Source organism: Diceros bicornis, chromosome 23, assembly GCF_020826845.1.
Source record: "Diceros bicornis minor isolate mBicDic1 chromosome 23, mDicBic1.mat.cur, whole genome shotgun sequence".
Lineage (NCBI taxonomy): Eukaryota > Metazoa > Chordata > Mammalia > Perissodactyla > Rhinocerotidae > Diceros > Diceros bicornis.
In genome coordinates, this window is record NC_080762.1 from 7,636,075 (window position 1) to 7,653,119 (window position 17,045).

Genomic DNA, 17,045 nt, shown 5'->3' on the forward strand with positions numbered 1-17,045 from the left:
TTCTAATATGACATCCTTTCTTAAAATATGCTGTTGCATATAAAAGTGCACTATAAAATAAACCCAATTTGCTCTAAAAAAGAAAAAAACCCAAACAAACCTAGAGGCCTGATGTTGATAATCACCCCGATATGGCTGATAAAACTGATTATAAGAATTCCTTCTACACTTAATATCTGCTAAGTAATAAATGTTACTGTGTATAGAGCTAGCTGCATTTAAAAAAATAGTCTAAATTTGCTGTTTCAATAAGTTATACACCCACAGTGGTCAAAATTCAAAAGGTACAGAAGGATATAAATGGAAAGACTCCCTCCCACTTCTATCCTCCAGCCACCCAGTTTTCCTCCCCAGAAGTAACCCGTATTATTAAAGATTCCTTTCAGAGAATCTTGGCATATATATAAGCAAGCACATAGCTATCCAATTACGTTTTGACCTTTAGTTTCATAATTACCAAAATGAGACAAATAGAAAGTAATGAATAATGCTTGCTTTGATCTCGTGCGCATTTTACCCACATCTGTTCCCAGCGGCATTAACTAGAGATGGTTAACTGGTAAAGAGACTTGCAAAATTGCTTAGCAGGTTATGGCCCGTGTTTGTGCACATAGAGTGAAGGGGGAGAGTCTGGTGCTTGGGAGGTGTTTACCCAAATTCTCCCTGCAAGTGGGTGTGAGGTTGTGTTTCTAATGTTACCGTAGAAGATGTAGAAACTTTCTGAGAATGTTAATGTGTGTGTGTGTGAGAGAGAGAGAGAGAGAGGGCAAGAAAACAAGCGAGCACTTGGTTGTTTTTAAGGCTAATTTTATTCTCAACTTTTTCTTTAGAAAAATTTCAAAAAAACACAAAAGTTGAAAGAAAGCTACAGTGAATGCCCATATATCCTTTACCTAGATCGAGTTTTCTCATTCTCAGCAGTGTTTACATTTTGCGCTGTAAACTCTTTGTGCTGGGGGCTGTTCTGTGCACTGTAGGATACTTAGCAGCCTCCCTGGCACTCCCCAGGGGTGAGGAGCTCCCCACCCCACCGTGTAACAACCACCCTGTCTCCAGCCGTTGCCAAATGTGTCCTAGGAGGGGGCAGAATCCCCGATGATGAAGAATCGCTGATCTAGAGTCACTAGGTGTTAGTTAACATTTTGCCACATATATTTTTCCTCTTTCATGCTTATTTGTTTGTTTTGGCTGAGCATTTGAAAAAAAGCAAGTTGCAGATACCATTTATAAATACCTCAACATGTATCTTGTGAGGATCAGGATCAGGACTATCTCCTATATAACCGCAATACCATTCTTATACCTAAGAGAATTAACAATAATTGCATAATATCATATACAATCTCATTTCTCCAAGTATTCAAAAAATGTTTTTGAAATGGATTTTTTTGCTTTAAAACTAATCAAAGAGAGCCAGCCCTGATGGTCTAGTGGTTAAAATTCTGCACTCTCACCCTCATGGCCCAGGTTTGTTTCCTGGTCAGGGAACCACACCACCTGTCTGTCAGTTGCCATGCTGTGGCAGCAGCTCACATAGAGAACTAGAAGGATTTACAACTATGATGTACAACCATGTACTAGGGCTTTGGAGAGAAGAAAAAAAAACAGGAAGATTAACAACAGATGTTAGTTTAGGGCAAATCCTTCCCCTGCAAAAACAAAGAATTACATTTAAAAAACTAATCAAGGATTATTCATTGCATTTGGATATTATGTCTCTTTAATTTCTTTTTGTCTAGAACAGTCTCCCTGCCCTTTCCTGTTTTTCCTGATGTTTACTTTTTGGACAAGTCTAGTTCAGTTGCCATGTAAGATGATCCATATTCTGGGTTTGTCTAAGTGTTTCCTAAGGATTATATTTGGGTTTAAAATGTCAGGCAAAGATCTCCTAGTGATGCCATGGACCGCTTCATGTATCAGATCAGGAGGCCCATCATTTCGGGGCTATTTTTTATTTCAGGGTGACTGGAAGAGAGCTGTATCTATGTATGACATTCCACACCTTCTGAAGCTGGAAAAGTATGAAGAAGGGGGATGATTATTCAATGACACACATATTTCCCACTGGGGCATCTGTGTAGGGAACTCACGGTCCCAGGCATGTAGCAGATGCTCAGTGAATACTCCCTGACTGAGTTCTCACGTAGACGATTGTATTTGATTTGTCTTTTTTCTGTTCCCCATCAGACAGCTAATAAGGAGAGAAGGGAGAGGCTGGGAGGAAGAAATTGGCAATGTAAAAATCTTCTAGCAATTGATTGCTATAACACCTCCCACCAGGTCAGCAGGTTTAGAAGCACTTCAGAGCTGTAGGAAACAGGAGAAAAAAAATGTATTTGCACTAGTTCATATTTCAGGGCTAAGAAAAGTATAAGCCATGCATTATTTCTGTGCTGCTGTAAAGCAGTGATGGCTGAGTCCAGACCCACAAGCCTGTGGGAGGTGACGAAGCGTCTCTGACTCACGCATACTCAGGAGCTTAGTCAGGGCCGAAGCCGTCGCCCAACCTCAACCCAGAGCATCCTCACCAGGCTGTCGAAGGTTTTATGAACAGCACTTTAGTTTACAAATATCTTCCATGAGTAGCTATTCATCTGAGTTTCCCAAAAGCCCAGTGCAGTGGACAGGACTGGTCTAATTGTTCCGTTTTATAGTTGAGGAAACTAAGGCTGAGCTTGTTGAAGGTTTCTTGGCTAATACACACTACAGCTAGTCCTGGACCTTGGGTCTTTCCAACCTAGGTCCCATGGCTTTCCGAGGGGCAGGGAATAACTCCCATTGGGACTTTAGCCAGGGAACCAGGAATGGGAAATCTAAGTGCCAGACAGTGGACTACTGTGATCTCTGTGCCCTTCCCATTTGCCCGTGAGGAAGTAGAGCTCAGAAAAAGTGCCCAGAGTCACCCAGAGACATACCACCCTCTCTAGTGGCCAAGATGAGGAGGCAAATACGGGCCCGCCTGGCTGCAAAGGCTCATTTCCTTCCCCACACCCACTCTTGGGCCTATTCAAGCACATGGCATGGCAGGGAAGATGAGGGCTGAGAAGCGGGCTTGAGGCTCAGGCTTTAAGAGGTATTGGGCCACTCTTCACACAGCGAGTTACTTATCAAGCAAGGCCAGGACTCAGAATCTTGCTTCTAGTCTGTTGCTTCAACACCCGGGTCCCTCTGCTTTGCAGAGGACTGACACAAGGCATCCAGTGTTTATAGTTTTCAAGATGCACCAAGCACTGTGCTGGGCTTGGCGAGCCAGGCAGGCAGGAGCCTTTCTTCATGTGCTTATAGTGGAAGGAAAGGAAGGACGAAGGATGGAGGGAAGGGAAAAAATGAAGAGAGGAAGAATGAAAAGAACAGGACAGAAACAGAAACAGAAAAACATCACATAGATGAGCGTAAATTAGCAGTGTAAGTGTTGACAAGGAAAGATGAGAGCTGATAACCAAGGGAAATGAGCCGTTAGGGAGGCCGTAAGAGGTAATGGCTGAGCTGAGATCTGGCACAGAGCAAGAGTTAACTACACAGCAGCAGCGTCAGGGAGGAGAGGGGCAGAACTTTCTAGGCCAAAACCAAAGGCCCAGCAGAGGGAGGGGGAATGTTAGGGGTGATGGCATGTTGAGGAAGAAGTCCAGGTGTGTCCCCCAGCTGTTGTCCCTGTCTCTGGTCTTCCAAACAATCCATATACCAAAAGATAGTTCCAGAACTCAAATTTGGTCATCTACTCTCCCCATTCAACATGGCCTAGGAGGGCTTCCTAAGCTGGCTCTGCAGCCAAGTTATCTATAAAGCTTTAAAAAATATACACATCTGGGTTCCACTCAGACCTACTGAATCAGAATCTCTAGAGTTTGGGCCAGTAGCATCAGCATCATCTGGGAACTTGTAAGAAATGCAGATTCTCAGCCCTACCGCTGACCTACTGAATTAGAGGCCCTGAGGGTGAGGCCCAGCAACCTGTGTTTTAACAAGTCCTCCAGGAATTGTGATTCAGGCTGAAGTTTGAGAACCATTGCTTTAGAAGAAGAACCAAGGGCAAAAGTTCCCTATGAGAGGGTATGGTGTAGCCTGTCCACAGAAAGGGGTTTGACAAGATCTGGTTCCGGATTACCTTGAAGCTCCTTTATGGGGTAACCATGCCCTTCAGAGTTGGGCAGGATTCTCTCTCCCGCCTTATTTTCTATCACATCTTCTACCATTCCGCATCTTAAGCTCTAGGTTCCAGCCAGGCACAACTCCTGGCAGCTCTGCAAGTGGCACCAGCTCTCTGTCTCCCTCATTGCCCATACTGCATCATCTGCCTGGAACATCTATCCACCCATCCCCCTGCAATCCCCAATGCCATCTCCATTCCCCTCATATGGTTCCCTGAGTTGCCCTAAGACCTAAGCCTCAGCTTAGATGCACATCCTACAGAAAGACTTCTAAGGTCTCCTAACACAATGTAGCACAATGCTGTCTTTTCCCCTATTATAGCACTTTTCACTCTATATTGAAATTATTCTGCTACACTGAAAGCTAGGCTGTCCTGTTCCCCACTCCTTCCCAGGGCCTGGTCTTTGTGTTTGGAACAGTGGATGCTCCACAAATATTTGGGGAGTGAATGCCAATAGTATTCACCAAAGTGAATTTCAAGGGATGACAGAAAAAAATCATATATAAGGTGATGCATTTAAAGAAAATTCATCAATCTGTATATGTATAAGCCAGTCTCAGTTCTTTTCTAGAACCTACTAGAAAAGTGGAGTGCATTGTGGAGACAGCAGGGCACGGTGGAAAACATCTAATTTTAGGAATTAGAAAATCTAGACTCAAGAGCCAGTATATTTACTCAATAGCTATATAACATCGGGGAAATATTTTCGTTTCTCTGACTCTGTTTCCTTATGTATAATTTAGGGATTACAATTTTTATAGCAATATCACAAGATTGTTGTGAGGATAGATGGAAGGATAGATACAGTATTTCTATTACTGTGATGTGAAAATAATTTCAAACCCAAACATGACAGATAAAGAAAGGTTTTATTGTTTATATTGGATTATTCCAATCTCCTTGAAGATTAACTGCCCTGTTTTGTTATGGTACAGTTTTTATGGAAACGAGCCCTCAAGGACCGCTTTAAATATGTTCGAAGACCCATAGAAGATGACGAACAAGTGATAAGAAATAAGTGTAAATTTGGACACCGAAGAGGCCAGACAAGGAAATCTCTTGCTGATATAAGATTTGATGAAATTAAAATTGTCCAGATAAAAGTAAGATTGAATCTTTAATTGACCTCACAATTTATTGATTCATTGATTGATTAAGGGATAATAAGTAATAGCACTTAAAATAATTAAAACAAAATAAGGTATCCTTTTGGTGTGGTCAGAAACCAGGAAAATCTATGTTTTATATGGCAAAAAACATAAATGGTAATATTTCCAAAAAAGGGCTTCTCAAAACAATTTGAGCAGAGTGTGTTATTGAGCATCTCATGTATATTCTTTTACAACCTTCAAAAGACCTGGAAAAACCCTTATATTCTGGGTCCTTGAGTAATTTATCTTCTTGTCATCTTAAAATACATCTTGTGTTCTTGCTGTTCTATTGCCACAGAAAGCTTTTAATACTCATATTGTAGGTGTGAGGCCGCCTCTAGTCTCCAGGTTTCAGGGAGGAAGGTAGTCCACACGTGTGGACACAAAACTCCGTATTGCCCTTTCTTCACAGAGGCTGCCATGAGGAACTTCAGGCTGAGGGCCCAGGCAGGGCCTGGAGATTCCTCCCTCAGCAGCAGGTTTACTATACGTAATGTTCACATGGGCCCTAATATCTGAGATCCTGTAAATATTCCTTAACTACCTCAGAGCCCCCAAATCTCCTCAGAACCAGAACTGTCCCCTGCTAATAAAGTAGACTGAACTCCTTAGGGAGGATGTCCAAACTACCAAGTATAGAAACTAAATCTCATGTCCCGCAGTTCTATTTCTACCTCAATCCAACATGAATACAAATCCTAACTCTTCACCAGAAACACATTGATGTTAGCAATGTACTTGCTGTAAATATTCTATTTTCTTTTTGAGGTGGTGTATCTATTTGATATCAATATAGCAGCCTATTTGGCCATCTCAATTTTATTAGCACTACTTATAAGCTCCAGGGGACAGGAATATTTTTAAACATATTTTATAAACCATTCACCCCAGCATAAAGAAAAATTTTAGATCAAGTTGTATATTTTAAATATCTTATTATAAATTTAAATGGGATTTTCAAATGACAGGCCAGTTAAGATAATATAATTTTATGTCTGTTCTTTGATGACAAGACAGATGAAAGGTACCTAAAGTTAGTTGTGTAACTTTTTAGAAACTTTGACTGCAATATTCCAATTATAAACTAAAATCATGATAAGATAGAATTACATTCAGTTTAAAATATCTTTTATATTCTTAAAACAAAAAGTCACTTTGTAAAAAAAGGAACATAATTATATTATGCATAAATTTTTCTCAAAAAATTTGATTTTCAGTATACTAAAAATGGAATTCCTTTATAAATGACTTAAAATTTTACAAATTCACTTTTCCTTCTTTTCCTATGATGCGTGTTTCACCTAACTTCATTGGAATGGATTAACGGTAAAATCAAGAAGTTAGGGGGCTGGCCCCGTGGCATAGCAGTTAAGTGCGCATGCTCTGCTGCTGGTGGCCCGGGTTCGGATCCCGGACACACACCGACCCACCGCTTGTCAGGCCATGCTGTGGTGGCATCCCATGTAAAGTGGAGGAAGATGGGCATGGATGTTAGCTCAGGGCTGATCTTCCTTACAAAAAAAAAAAAGGAGAAGAAGTTAGCAATTGTTCCCAGTACCAGAACTCAAAGAGTAAGTCCACAGGGTCGGAGATCACCCCCAGAGACACAGGCTAAATGGCAGCTCCTCTCTCCTGTCGACACAACATCATTGAATGAGTTTGTATACTCACCTTTCTGTTCTTTCTCAAAACCACCTAGTTCTGCATGTAATTACACTCTTTGTGACTCTTCCCTTCTAGTCCCCCAGGCATGCCTGCATCCTAAGATGAATCCTGCTAAGGCCTATGCAGGGGCTTTTGCTACAAAAAGAACATAGAATTGAGTGTACCAGGGCCTGAAATAAGTTAAGTTGCAACAGAATTTAGTTTTGGGACAAGAAGAGATTATAAAGTAGTCATTGTTCACATCTGAAGACACAACATTTTTCCTAGCAAATAAATCTAATTGGTAAGGATTTACTTTTCTCCTCCTTGCAAATGGAGCTACAAATTGCTGATTCTTTTAAAGACTGTAGTATCCCTGGGTATGACCTAGTCTTCTGTAAAGCCAAAGCTTTAAAGGATGGGGGAAAATTTACACTAGAGTATTACGGAAACAATGTGTTTCTGTATTTTGTACCCTCCATGGTGATTAAGCAAATGGAAAAACACTAAGAAGAGTAGAGGGACAAATCCACTGAATATATTACTTATCTCATGGAATTTTATACTTCAGATGAATTGCCTAAATTATTTCTGATCTCCATTTTGAACATCTGATAGTTCCTTTTTAATGTCTTTAAGATTTCTGAAAATTAAAGATATTTGGATTAAGGTATGCTTTGGTAGCTTTCACATCTTTTAAAATTTCTTGACTGGGCACAGTATTTCCATAATCTAGAAAAAAGTTATTTCCTGTGCTGCAGAGATGGAAAATGTGGATGCAGGCAAGAAGCCAGCAGTTAGGCCATTCCCTCAAAGGCAGGGAAGTGGGTTTGGCTAAACTGGAGGAAGATTTTGGGAAGGAGTAAAGGAGGGGAAGAGATTTTCATTTGTTTTGTTTTTTCTGTTGTTTTTCCTTTGGTGGTTCGGAGGAATTTACCAAAGAATCGAAAGTAGATGTCTCAGTGAAGGAAGGTGGATGTCTTAGTCCTGTCACATGGGCTTCCACAGATAACCCAGAGAGCTGCAGAATTTGTGTGGGTCTGACTATAAACCACAGATGTTTTGTCACTAACCCTCCTCCTACCCCAACTCCTAGGCCAGTTTAGCCCACTTAAACGATGCTACAAAATCTGAAGCATCAGCAACATCCACCTGTGGGTATTAAATATGCCTGGGTTCCTCAAATCCCACTGTTAAAAAGACTGATCATCATATTGTATGGATAACTATATTTCTCAAATCCCAGACTACGTATTTTGCAATGTTTAAAAATCCTTTTCCAACCTCATGACCTCATATCACTGCTGCTTGTCCTGTCATGAAGCAAATGCAACAGCTGTGCTATTGCTTCTTATGCATCTGACTTTCAGTTTTAGGTCCAAGCAACTCATAGCCCTGTGAATTGATAAATCTGTTTCCTTTGCTTAACTGTCTTCTACTATACTTCCTTGCATGTTTATAAACAGAGATATAACTAGATTCTCAAAACAATAGACTTAACTGAGTAATTTCGTAAATTGCTGACAACATTATCCTGTTTCAACGATGAAGGCACTGGTTTTAAAAGCTTTCAGGAGTTGTATGGAACTGTATGGCAGGGTAGTGGAATTATTCTTTGTCCTGTAGCATTTTTTGTGAAAAACCTCGGGTGTTTGTTAATTAAAGTTAAGTGAATCAAACTCCTCACCCCATGGCACATTATCATCATTGTCCTGTGCTGGGTCTTTCTCTTGTTCTATTTTCTTTTTGTCCTCATTCCTAGTTGCCCTTCTCCCCACCTCTGCCCTTGGACAACCATTCTAATGCATTTCATATGTATCTTTTTGTTTGTAAGTGTTCCAAAATGTGTACTACCATTTTGGGTTTATATACATTTGACAATGTAAATGATATTCTATACCTCACTCATGTTTCACTTTTTTCACTGATGTTCTTTAAGACTCATTCATGTTACTATGTGTATGTCTAGTCCATGATTGTAGGAATTATCAAGTACTCCTTGCCTCAAGCTTTGTTCCTCCCTACCACAAACTGCACTGCAGGGAGCACCATCATACGTATCTGGTTAGGGACCTACCTGTTTTCTCTTTGAGTTGTCCACCCAGAAGAGGAACTGATGGGGTGGAGGGCATGCGGGTACTTAATTTAACCAATTACTCTCCAGAATGACTTTGTTAGTCTCACTCCCACAGTAGTGCATATCCCTGTATTCCTGCCAACTCTTGGCATCATCCAGCCTTCTAGGTTTTGCCAAGTCTAATAGGCATAAAATGTAATTTCATTCTGGTTATGATTTGCATTTCCCTGGGTAACTAATGAGTCTGAGCATCTCTTCACATGTTTGTTAGCCTTTTGTGTTCCTCCTTGTAGAAAATTACCTCTTTAGATCCATTGCCCATTTTTTAATGAGTTGGCATCTTTTTCCTGTTAATTGTAGGAAGCAGTCCTTCCCATGCCCTAAATTGCAAGGACATTCTCCTGCTCCTCCTTCTACTAAGTTTATAGTTTGCACTTTCATGTTTCGATTGTTAAGACATCTGGAGTCCATCTCTGTATATGCTATTAGGTAGGGATCCCCATAGAATGAGCCACTTTCTCAACACCAATTACTGAACAATCCATCCTTTTCTTATTGGTTTATGTTCCACTGTTATTGTAAATTAAGTTCCCTAATAGACTTTGGTGTGTTCTAGGCACTCTCTCTTCCTCCATTGGCTTATCAGTCTGTTCTTGTGCCATTGCCACATTACGTTCAATTACTTAGTGTTTATTACTTAGTATCATTTAGCACTTAGTATATAGATATTTTTTGCTGCCAGTGGAAGATGTGCTGGGTCAGGGAAGTCCCTCAGTAGAGAGGATTCTGGGGAAGTTCGTCCTCATTTTCCAGAATAAGGGGAAGGACAGGGGGTCCTTTTCTCAGGAACTGGCCCCTGGGTCTCCTCTGTAGCATCCACCTTCTCACAGGAGAACTAGAGCCTGGGCTAGAGGTGCTGTGTTCAGGTGGGAGCGTTGGACCAAAAGAAGGTTCTGAGCATCTGCAAGCACAAGGAGCACCAAGATAAGCTCTGTCTTGTTCTTGTGGAGGGCCTGCTGTGACAGGATGGAGAGGCCCTGCTGGAGGGATCCTGCTCCTGTCATCCTGACCCTGGGGTGGGGGTGGGGGTGGCATCTGGTCTACACGGGGCCCTCAACCTGAATCCTCACATTGTCACAGCCTAATGCTCATTCTTTTTTGAGAATCTCTTCATCCAGAAGATTCCTTGCTGGTCCTCTTGGGCCTCTCCCAAATGCCTCATTTAAAACATCAAGACATAAACATACTTTTTGAAATGCTCAAATTCTTCTTTCATGCTTTTCTGACTAATGCATGCTTTTTCTTTCCTTAAATTATTGAGGTTTCTTTCAGCCAGTAGAACCCTCAATGTATTACCATAAACTTTTTGCTCATAGGATATAAGATGACTTTGATAATAGCCAATGCTTCTTTCAAAATTTTCTTCAAAAAATTTGGCTTGAATCTTTCTGGTGTCCAGGTTTTCACATTTATGGCTGATCTTTTCATCTACTTTGAAAAGATTCTCCTCTGTCTTTGTGGGGTAAATTAACTCTAAATTGGATATTTGGTGAAAACTTATTTTGTTTTCTTGAAGCAGTACAGGTAGGACTTTAAAGTTTCTACAGAAGCATTTGCTTTTCTCTTTCTGTGTTTGTTTTTGTTTGTGTTTTTTCTAATTGCAGTGAGGTTTTCTTAGTTTGGAGGCTTTTAATGTGATCTGTAAGTGCATAGATTATTTTATCTTTATCAGTTAATTTAGTATCATTTGGTTTCTTTTTAAGAGTTTTAAGTAAGTAACAATCTCATTAATCAGTTTCTTCAAAACTCCTTTTGGGGGCCAGCCCGGTGGCGCAAGCGGTTAGGTGCGCGCGCTCCGCTGCGGCAGCCCGGGGTTCGCTGGTTCGGATCCCGGGCGCGCACCGACACACTGCTTGGTAAGCCATGCTGTGGCGGCGTCCCATATAAAGTGGAGGAAGATGGGCACCGATGTTAGCCCAGGGCCGTCTTCCTCAGCGAAGAAAAAGAGGAGGATTGGCGGATGTTAGCTCAGGGCTGATCTCCTCACAAAAAAAAAAAAAAAAAAAAAACTCCTTTTGATGTCATCTTCTCAGAGGTCTTCATTTTATAATGTATCTGTCATATCCAGTCCCAAGTTCCTGCAATCCATGTTGTCTTCCCCAGGAAGAGCAGTTGTTCCAGTCTTCTAGTTCCTTGTTTATCATCTATTTAGTAGTTTTATTCATTATTGAAAGTGGAGTATTGAAATCTCTAACTCTTATTATTATTGAATTGTCTCTTTCTACTTTCAATTCTGTCAGTTTTTGCCATATGACATTTGGGACTCTGTTATTAGGTGCATATAAGTTTATAATTGTTATATCTCCCTGATGGATTGGCCCTCTTTCCATTACAAAATCTCCTCCTTTGTCTCTAGGAACAAATTTTATCTTAAAATTTATTGCGTCTGATATTAGTATAGCCTTTCCATCTCTCTTTTGGTTACTGTTTGCATGGTATATCTTTTCCCATTTTTTACCTTCAACCTATTTGTGTCTTTGAATCTAACATGTGTCTCTAGTACACAGCATATAGTGGATCATTTTTTAAATCCATTCTGCCAATTAATGTAGTTACTAATAAGGTAAGATTTACGTCTGCTATTTTGCTATTTGTTTTCTATATGTTATGGCCTTTTTGTTATTTTATTCCTTCATTACTGTCTTCTTTTGTGTTAAGTAGATATTTTCTAGTGTACTAATTAAATTTCCCTTATTGTTTCTTTTAGAATAGGTACGATTTTTGCTGTTACCTTAGTGATTGCCCTGCGGATTACAACTAACATCTTAATTTATAATAATCTACTTTAGATTAATGCCAATTTAATTACAATAGCATGCAAAAACTTTGCCCCTATATAACCTCATCTCCCTCCCCCTTTGTGCTGTTATTGTCACATAAATCACATTTTATACATTGTATGCCCATCAACACAGATTTATAATTATTGCTTCATGCAACTGTGTTTAAAATAAGATGGGAGAAATAGAGTTACTGACAGAAAATACACTTCTACTATCTTTCATATTTTCCTACATAGTAACATTTACCGGTGCTCTTTATTTTTTCATGTGGATTTGAGTTACTGTCTAACGTTCTTTCATTTCAGCTTGAAGGACTACCTTTAGTATTTCTGGTAGGACAGGTCTGCTAGTGACCAATTCTCTCAGTTTTTATTTATCTGAGTATGTCTTAAATTTCTTATTCATATTTAAATGATGTTTTGCTGGATATAGAATTCACTTAGGAAATTGTTTTCTAGTTTGATAACTGGGTGTTCTGGCTCTTGGTTAATACAGTTTCGGCTGTAGCTAACAAAAAACCCTGTCTGAAACCGGCCAAAACTATAAGGAGAGCTGTGCTCTCACATAAAAAGAAACCCAGCAGTAGGTGAGTGTGGACGTTATTGTTGTTCACCAGTTTAACCAGTTCGTCTCCTCCAGACAATCAGCAGGATTGTACTTCTCTGCTCCCTTGAAGTTGGGTGTGGCCATAAGACTTTGACCAGTGAAATGTGAGCAGAAGTGACATGTGCATTGAATATCCAGTATGAGATGCCCTATCTTCCCTGTCTCTTTTTTTGCAATAATGACTGACAACATTCTAGATGGTGGAGTTCCTTGGGTGAGGAGGATGAGGAGCTGGGCCCCGAGACAGACATGTCACATGAGTGATACATAAACTTTTGTTGCTTTAAGGTCTGGGGTTTTTAAGGAAAGCAGCATAATTTTGCCTATCCTGAGTAGTACCAGGAGCCCCAAGTACAGTATGCCCGGCCTTGGATCCACATCTCAGTGATTCTCCTGTCCCTGGGCTGGCTTCATGAAGTGTTGGAGGATCTGGTTGATCCTGCCATCCTCCCCAAGGATTTCATGGTCTGTGTCCTTGTACTATATCTAGGTTGGGAGATCTGTGAAAAGCACTGCCATATGTTATAATAAAAACACTTAAAACGTAGGGAAACATCATTTTGCTTTAAGTAAAGATACCTAGTTTTCATTTTTTCAGCTAATTCATTTGGGGCTTCTTTCAGTTCTTCAATACTAGGAGCAGATTATCTCCATTGTGACCTTAGTTTTAAGGACATTTCTCAGAGTCTGAAATATGGAGAAAGCAAAACTAATATTTTGCCCCATTCTGATGTGAAATATCTTATTAAACACATGCTGCGAATGCTGTGCCAGTTTCTTTAGAGAGGTTAACTTGTGGTTTTTTTTCAACCTACACTATGTCTAGGACAGTGACATGGGGATTTAATAAATGCTTGTAGGGTGTCCTGGTATCCCAAAGTCCTCCAAATATTTGCTAAATCAATCAATCAATCAACTAATTGTCAGGTGTTAAATCACTAACACTACACTTATAATTCATTTCTCTCTTAAAACATTTTGTTTTCCTACTTATTGGGTATATATGTCCCCCATAACTTTGAAAGTCGTGAAGTAGTTTTGTGTGTTAGCTTTCTTTGACTTAGAAATAAAATGGAATTGAAAATTATGCAAAAACTGCTTAGCGAGTCAAATGCTAGGAGTATCTACTTAGTGCTTTTGGATTTCTTTTATGGCACTTACTATTTGTTTCTTACTACATCTGACGCATAATTATTTATTGTTTAAATACTAATCATTTTGATAGCCGTTACCATAGATGTTTCTCTCATGGTGCAAAATTGGACAGCAGAAGTTGAAGAAAAATCTTGACAGTTAACTGCAGTCTGGATATAACGCAATTCCTGCCGTCAGCAGGTGGCACATTTGCTAATACTGTGAAGTTTTACAAGTCAGCTGTGCACTTGGAAACATGGGGCAAAATTGTAGCAGTCTCCCCGCTGATTGACTGAGACACGTGACTGAATGCTAAGCACAGAGACTGTTCAAGTTACACAGGGAGGCATCGTGTCTAAAGTCAATTTGATGACACTAGACTTGAAAACAGGGATGATTGGAATTTGGTATAAAGAAAACCCTAGCATCTAACACAGCACTGTCCAATAGAAATATAATATGAACCACATATGTAATCTAAAATTTTCTAGTAGTCACATTAAAAAAAGTAAAAAGAAGCAGATGGAATTATAATATTAATAGCATATTTTATTTAACCTAATATATTCACAGTATTATTATTTCAACATGTAACCATTATGAAAAATTGATAATGAGATGTGTTGCATTCTTTTTTTGCATACTAAGTCTCCGAAATCCAGTGTTTCCAGCATACATCTCAATTTGGACTAGCCAAATTTCAAGTGCTCTGTAGCCACGTGTGGTTCATGGCCACCACACTGGATGACTCAGATAAACACACCCTTAGAGGGACTGGAGGGTAAGTGAGATGACACTCTATAGGGAACACCACAGTTAGCAGGGAGCATGACCAGTTATTTGCCGATGATGTTCAGAAGCTACAGTCCCCAAATCATAGGTACAGCAGCTTTACATAGTGCCTTTAAAGTCAATCTTTAATGATGTACTTATAAGAATTATTTAATTTTCGTAACAAGATACTTTCTTTGCAAACTTATTCCGATTGCAGGATGTAGAACAAAATTACGCTTAATAATAGTCAAGGTGAGATCTTATTCATCTCTGGGGTGGGGGGAGTTATAACTGTATATTTTAAACCATGCTGTGTGTTACTACTTCAAAAGTAGCCTCAATTTTCTATTAAAATCTCACTTAGAAACATAGCCCTCCTTATTTCTGTCCCAGCTGTCAGCTTAGACTAACAGTTGGCTAGAGCTGAGCTGTCTGCTATTCCACCTACCTCTTGAGGAGCTGTAGGTCACGGTGGTGCAGGAGGAGAGAGCCCGCTCTATGTTACCAGCACTGGTGGGGTCAAGGAACATGGCTTAAGCTCCTTATCCAGTTTGTTTGGATCCAACTCAAGTTAATGTTTTGGTTAATTTATGCAGACTCCTCTGAAGTCACAAATCCCGCAGGTGACTCCTACACTTCCCTTCATTGTATCCACTGGTTGGCAATCCTTGAGCTGTTCCCTGCTTCGTGCCTTCTTCCTTTGGTACTTCTTGAGCACGTGCCCCCATTCTCTGCCCACGGAGACAGACGCCCCGCAGCCGACTCTGCTGCAGCTGCTGTTCTGTAAGAGTCAGACATTTCTCATCCCCTAGTTCCCTCATCTCAGTGTGCACCGTTAAGGAAACCAGATGGTCAGAACAAGGCCATCTCTCTCCTTGGAGAAGTGGGGGGCCACACCAAGACAGGAACCCCCACGCCCAACCATCTCCGTGCTTGGGAAAGTCACTCCCCCTGTGGGAATCTCAGTTTGCTCATGAGTAAAGTGAGAGGCATGGACCAGACGATTTCTAAGTTCCTTCCACCTCTGACAATATATAAATCATTGAAAGTATGAGGATTTTAAATTCTGGTGCAGCCAGGTATTTCTTCTAATCGGAAGATCACTTTAATCTAGGATACAACCCACTAACATTTCGTTAATCTGATCAGGTAGAAGCTTCCTAGAAACCCTACTTGTCATGACATTTCATGAACTGCGTGTGGGTTTGGGGGGAAGCAGTACACCATGTGTACAGTAGCCTGTAAATGTCAGTATCAGCACTTATTGAACTTCTGCTATATTTCAGTAAAAGGAAGGCTGTTTATATAATTAAAATTTTTTTCCTTTATTTTTTAAAAATTAAGATTTTTTCTTTTTATTTAAAAAAGTTGTCATTATTAACATTTGAGACTGATAAAAGAATATGTGTAGCATATGTGTAATTTATGAGATGAACACCATGAGCCCAACATTCGGCTTTCAAGTTGGAGCACTGCCCATACCGCACATCTACCTGTTTCTTCCTTCGCACACCCATCGACCATCCTTCCAACACGACTGCCTTCTACTCGGAATTTTATGTTTATCATTCATCTGCTTTTGAAACATATGGTTTTATCACATCTGCATGATTCCTAGGGAATATATTGTTTACTTGTACTTGTTTTTGTAGTTTACAGGATGGTATAGAAACTACGTGTTGTCAATGACCTCTTTTTTCTCACTCAATATAATGTCTCTGGGATTCATCCAGGCTGTTCAGTTCAGCTGTGTAGTTCATTCATTTTCATACTGGCTTAAAAATCTATTGTGACAACCACACACAGTTTATTTGGTTATTGTCGTATGGACGGACATGTGGCTTGTTTCTGGTTTTTGCTATTATGCACTATGCTGCTGCTGTGATCATTCTCGTGTGTGTGTCTTGGTACATATGTGCAAGCTTTTTTCAAGGATGCATACCTAGGAGTGGAATTGCTGGCACATTGGGTATGCAAAAATTCAACTTTAAAAGATAAAGATAATTAATTGTCTTCTTAGGTGGTTGTAGCCATTTAAGCTTGCTGAGCAGCAAGCTTATGATTATCAGACTTCTCCCCATTTATATCACTGACACAATCAATGATATATTTGATAGAATAAATTATATAATTTACTTATATTATTGTAAATATCTTCTCCCAGTTTGTGCCTTGCGTTTTAAATTTCTTTATAGCGTCTTTTGACAAAGAGAAGCTTGTAATTTTTTTTGCCCTGAGCTAACATCCGTTGCCAATCTTCCTCTTTTTGCTGGAGGAAGAGTCGCCCTGAGCTAACACCTATGCCAATCTTCCTCTATTTTGTACGTGGGTCGCCACCACAGCATGGCCGCCAATGAGTGGCGTAGGTCCGTGCCTGGGAAGTGGGGCATGTCAAACTTAACCACTAGGCCAGGGGCCAGCCCTGAGAAGCTTGTAATTTTAACATAGTTAGATTTATCAATCATTTCTCTTATGATTACTGCTTTTAGGAATTCCTGTCCTATCTTGAAATCATAAATACTTTTATATTTTTTTTTAAAAAATTTAAAGTTCTGCCTTTAATGTTTAAGTTCTTAAACCATGTGGAATTTATTTTTGCTAAGGTGTGCAGTGTAGATCCATTTTCTTCTCTTTTTCCATATGGATAAAACAATTTCTTACACCTT

The 17,045-nt window shown here is 39.9% G+C and overlaps 1 protein-coding gene across 1 annotated transcript in view; it reads left to right on the forward strand.

The window, feature by feature from the left end:
• SAMD3 (sterile alpha motif domain containing 3) overlaps positions 1–17,045 on the forward strand; it is a 50,878-nt gene that overhangs the window by 22,254 nt on the left and 11,579 nt on the right. Inside the window, exon 6 of the mRNA XM_058566309.1 lies at positions 5,086–5,253. Within this exon, the coding sequence (XP_058422292.1) occupies positions 5,086–5,253 (168 nt within the window). The remainder of the gene's footprint in view (positions 1–5,085; positions 5,254–17,045) is intronic.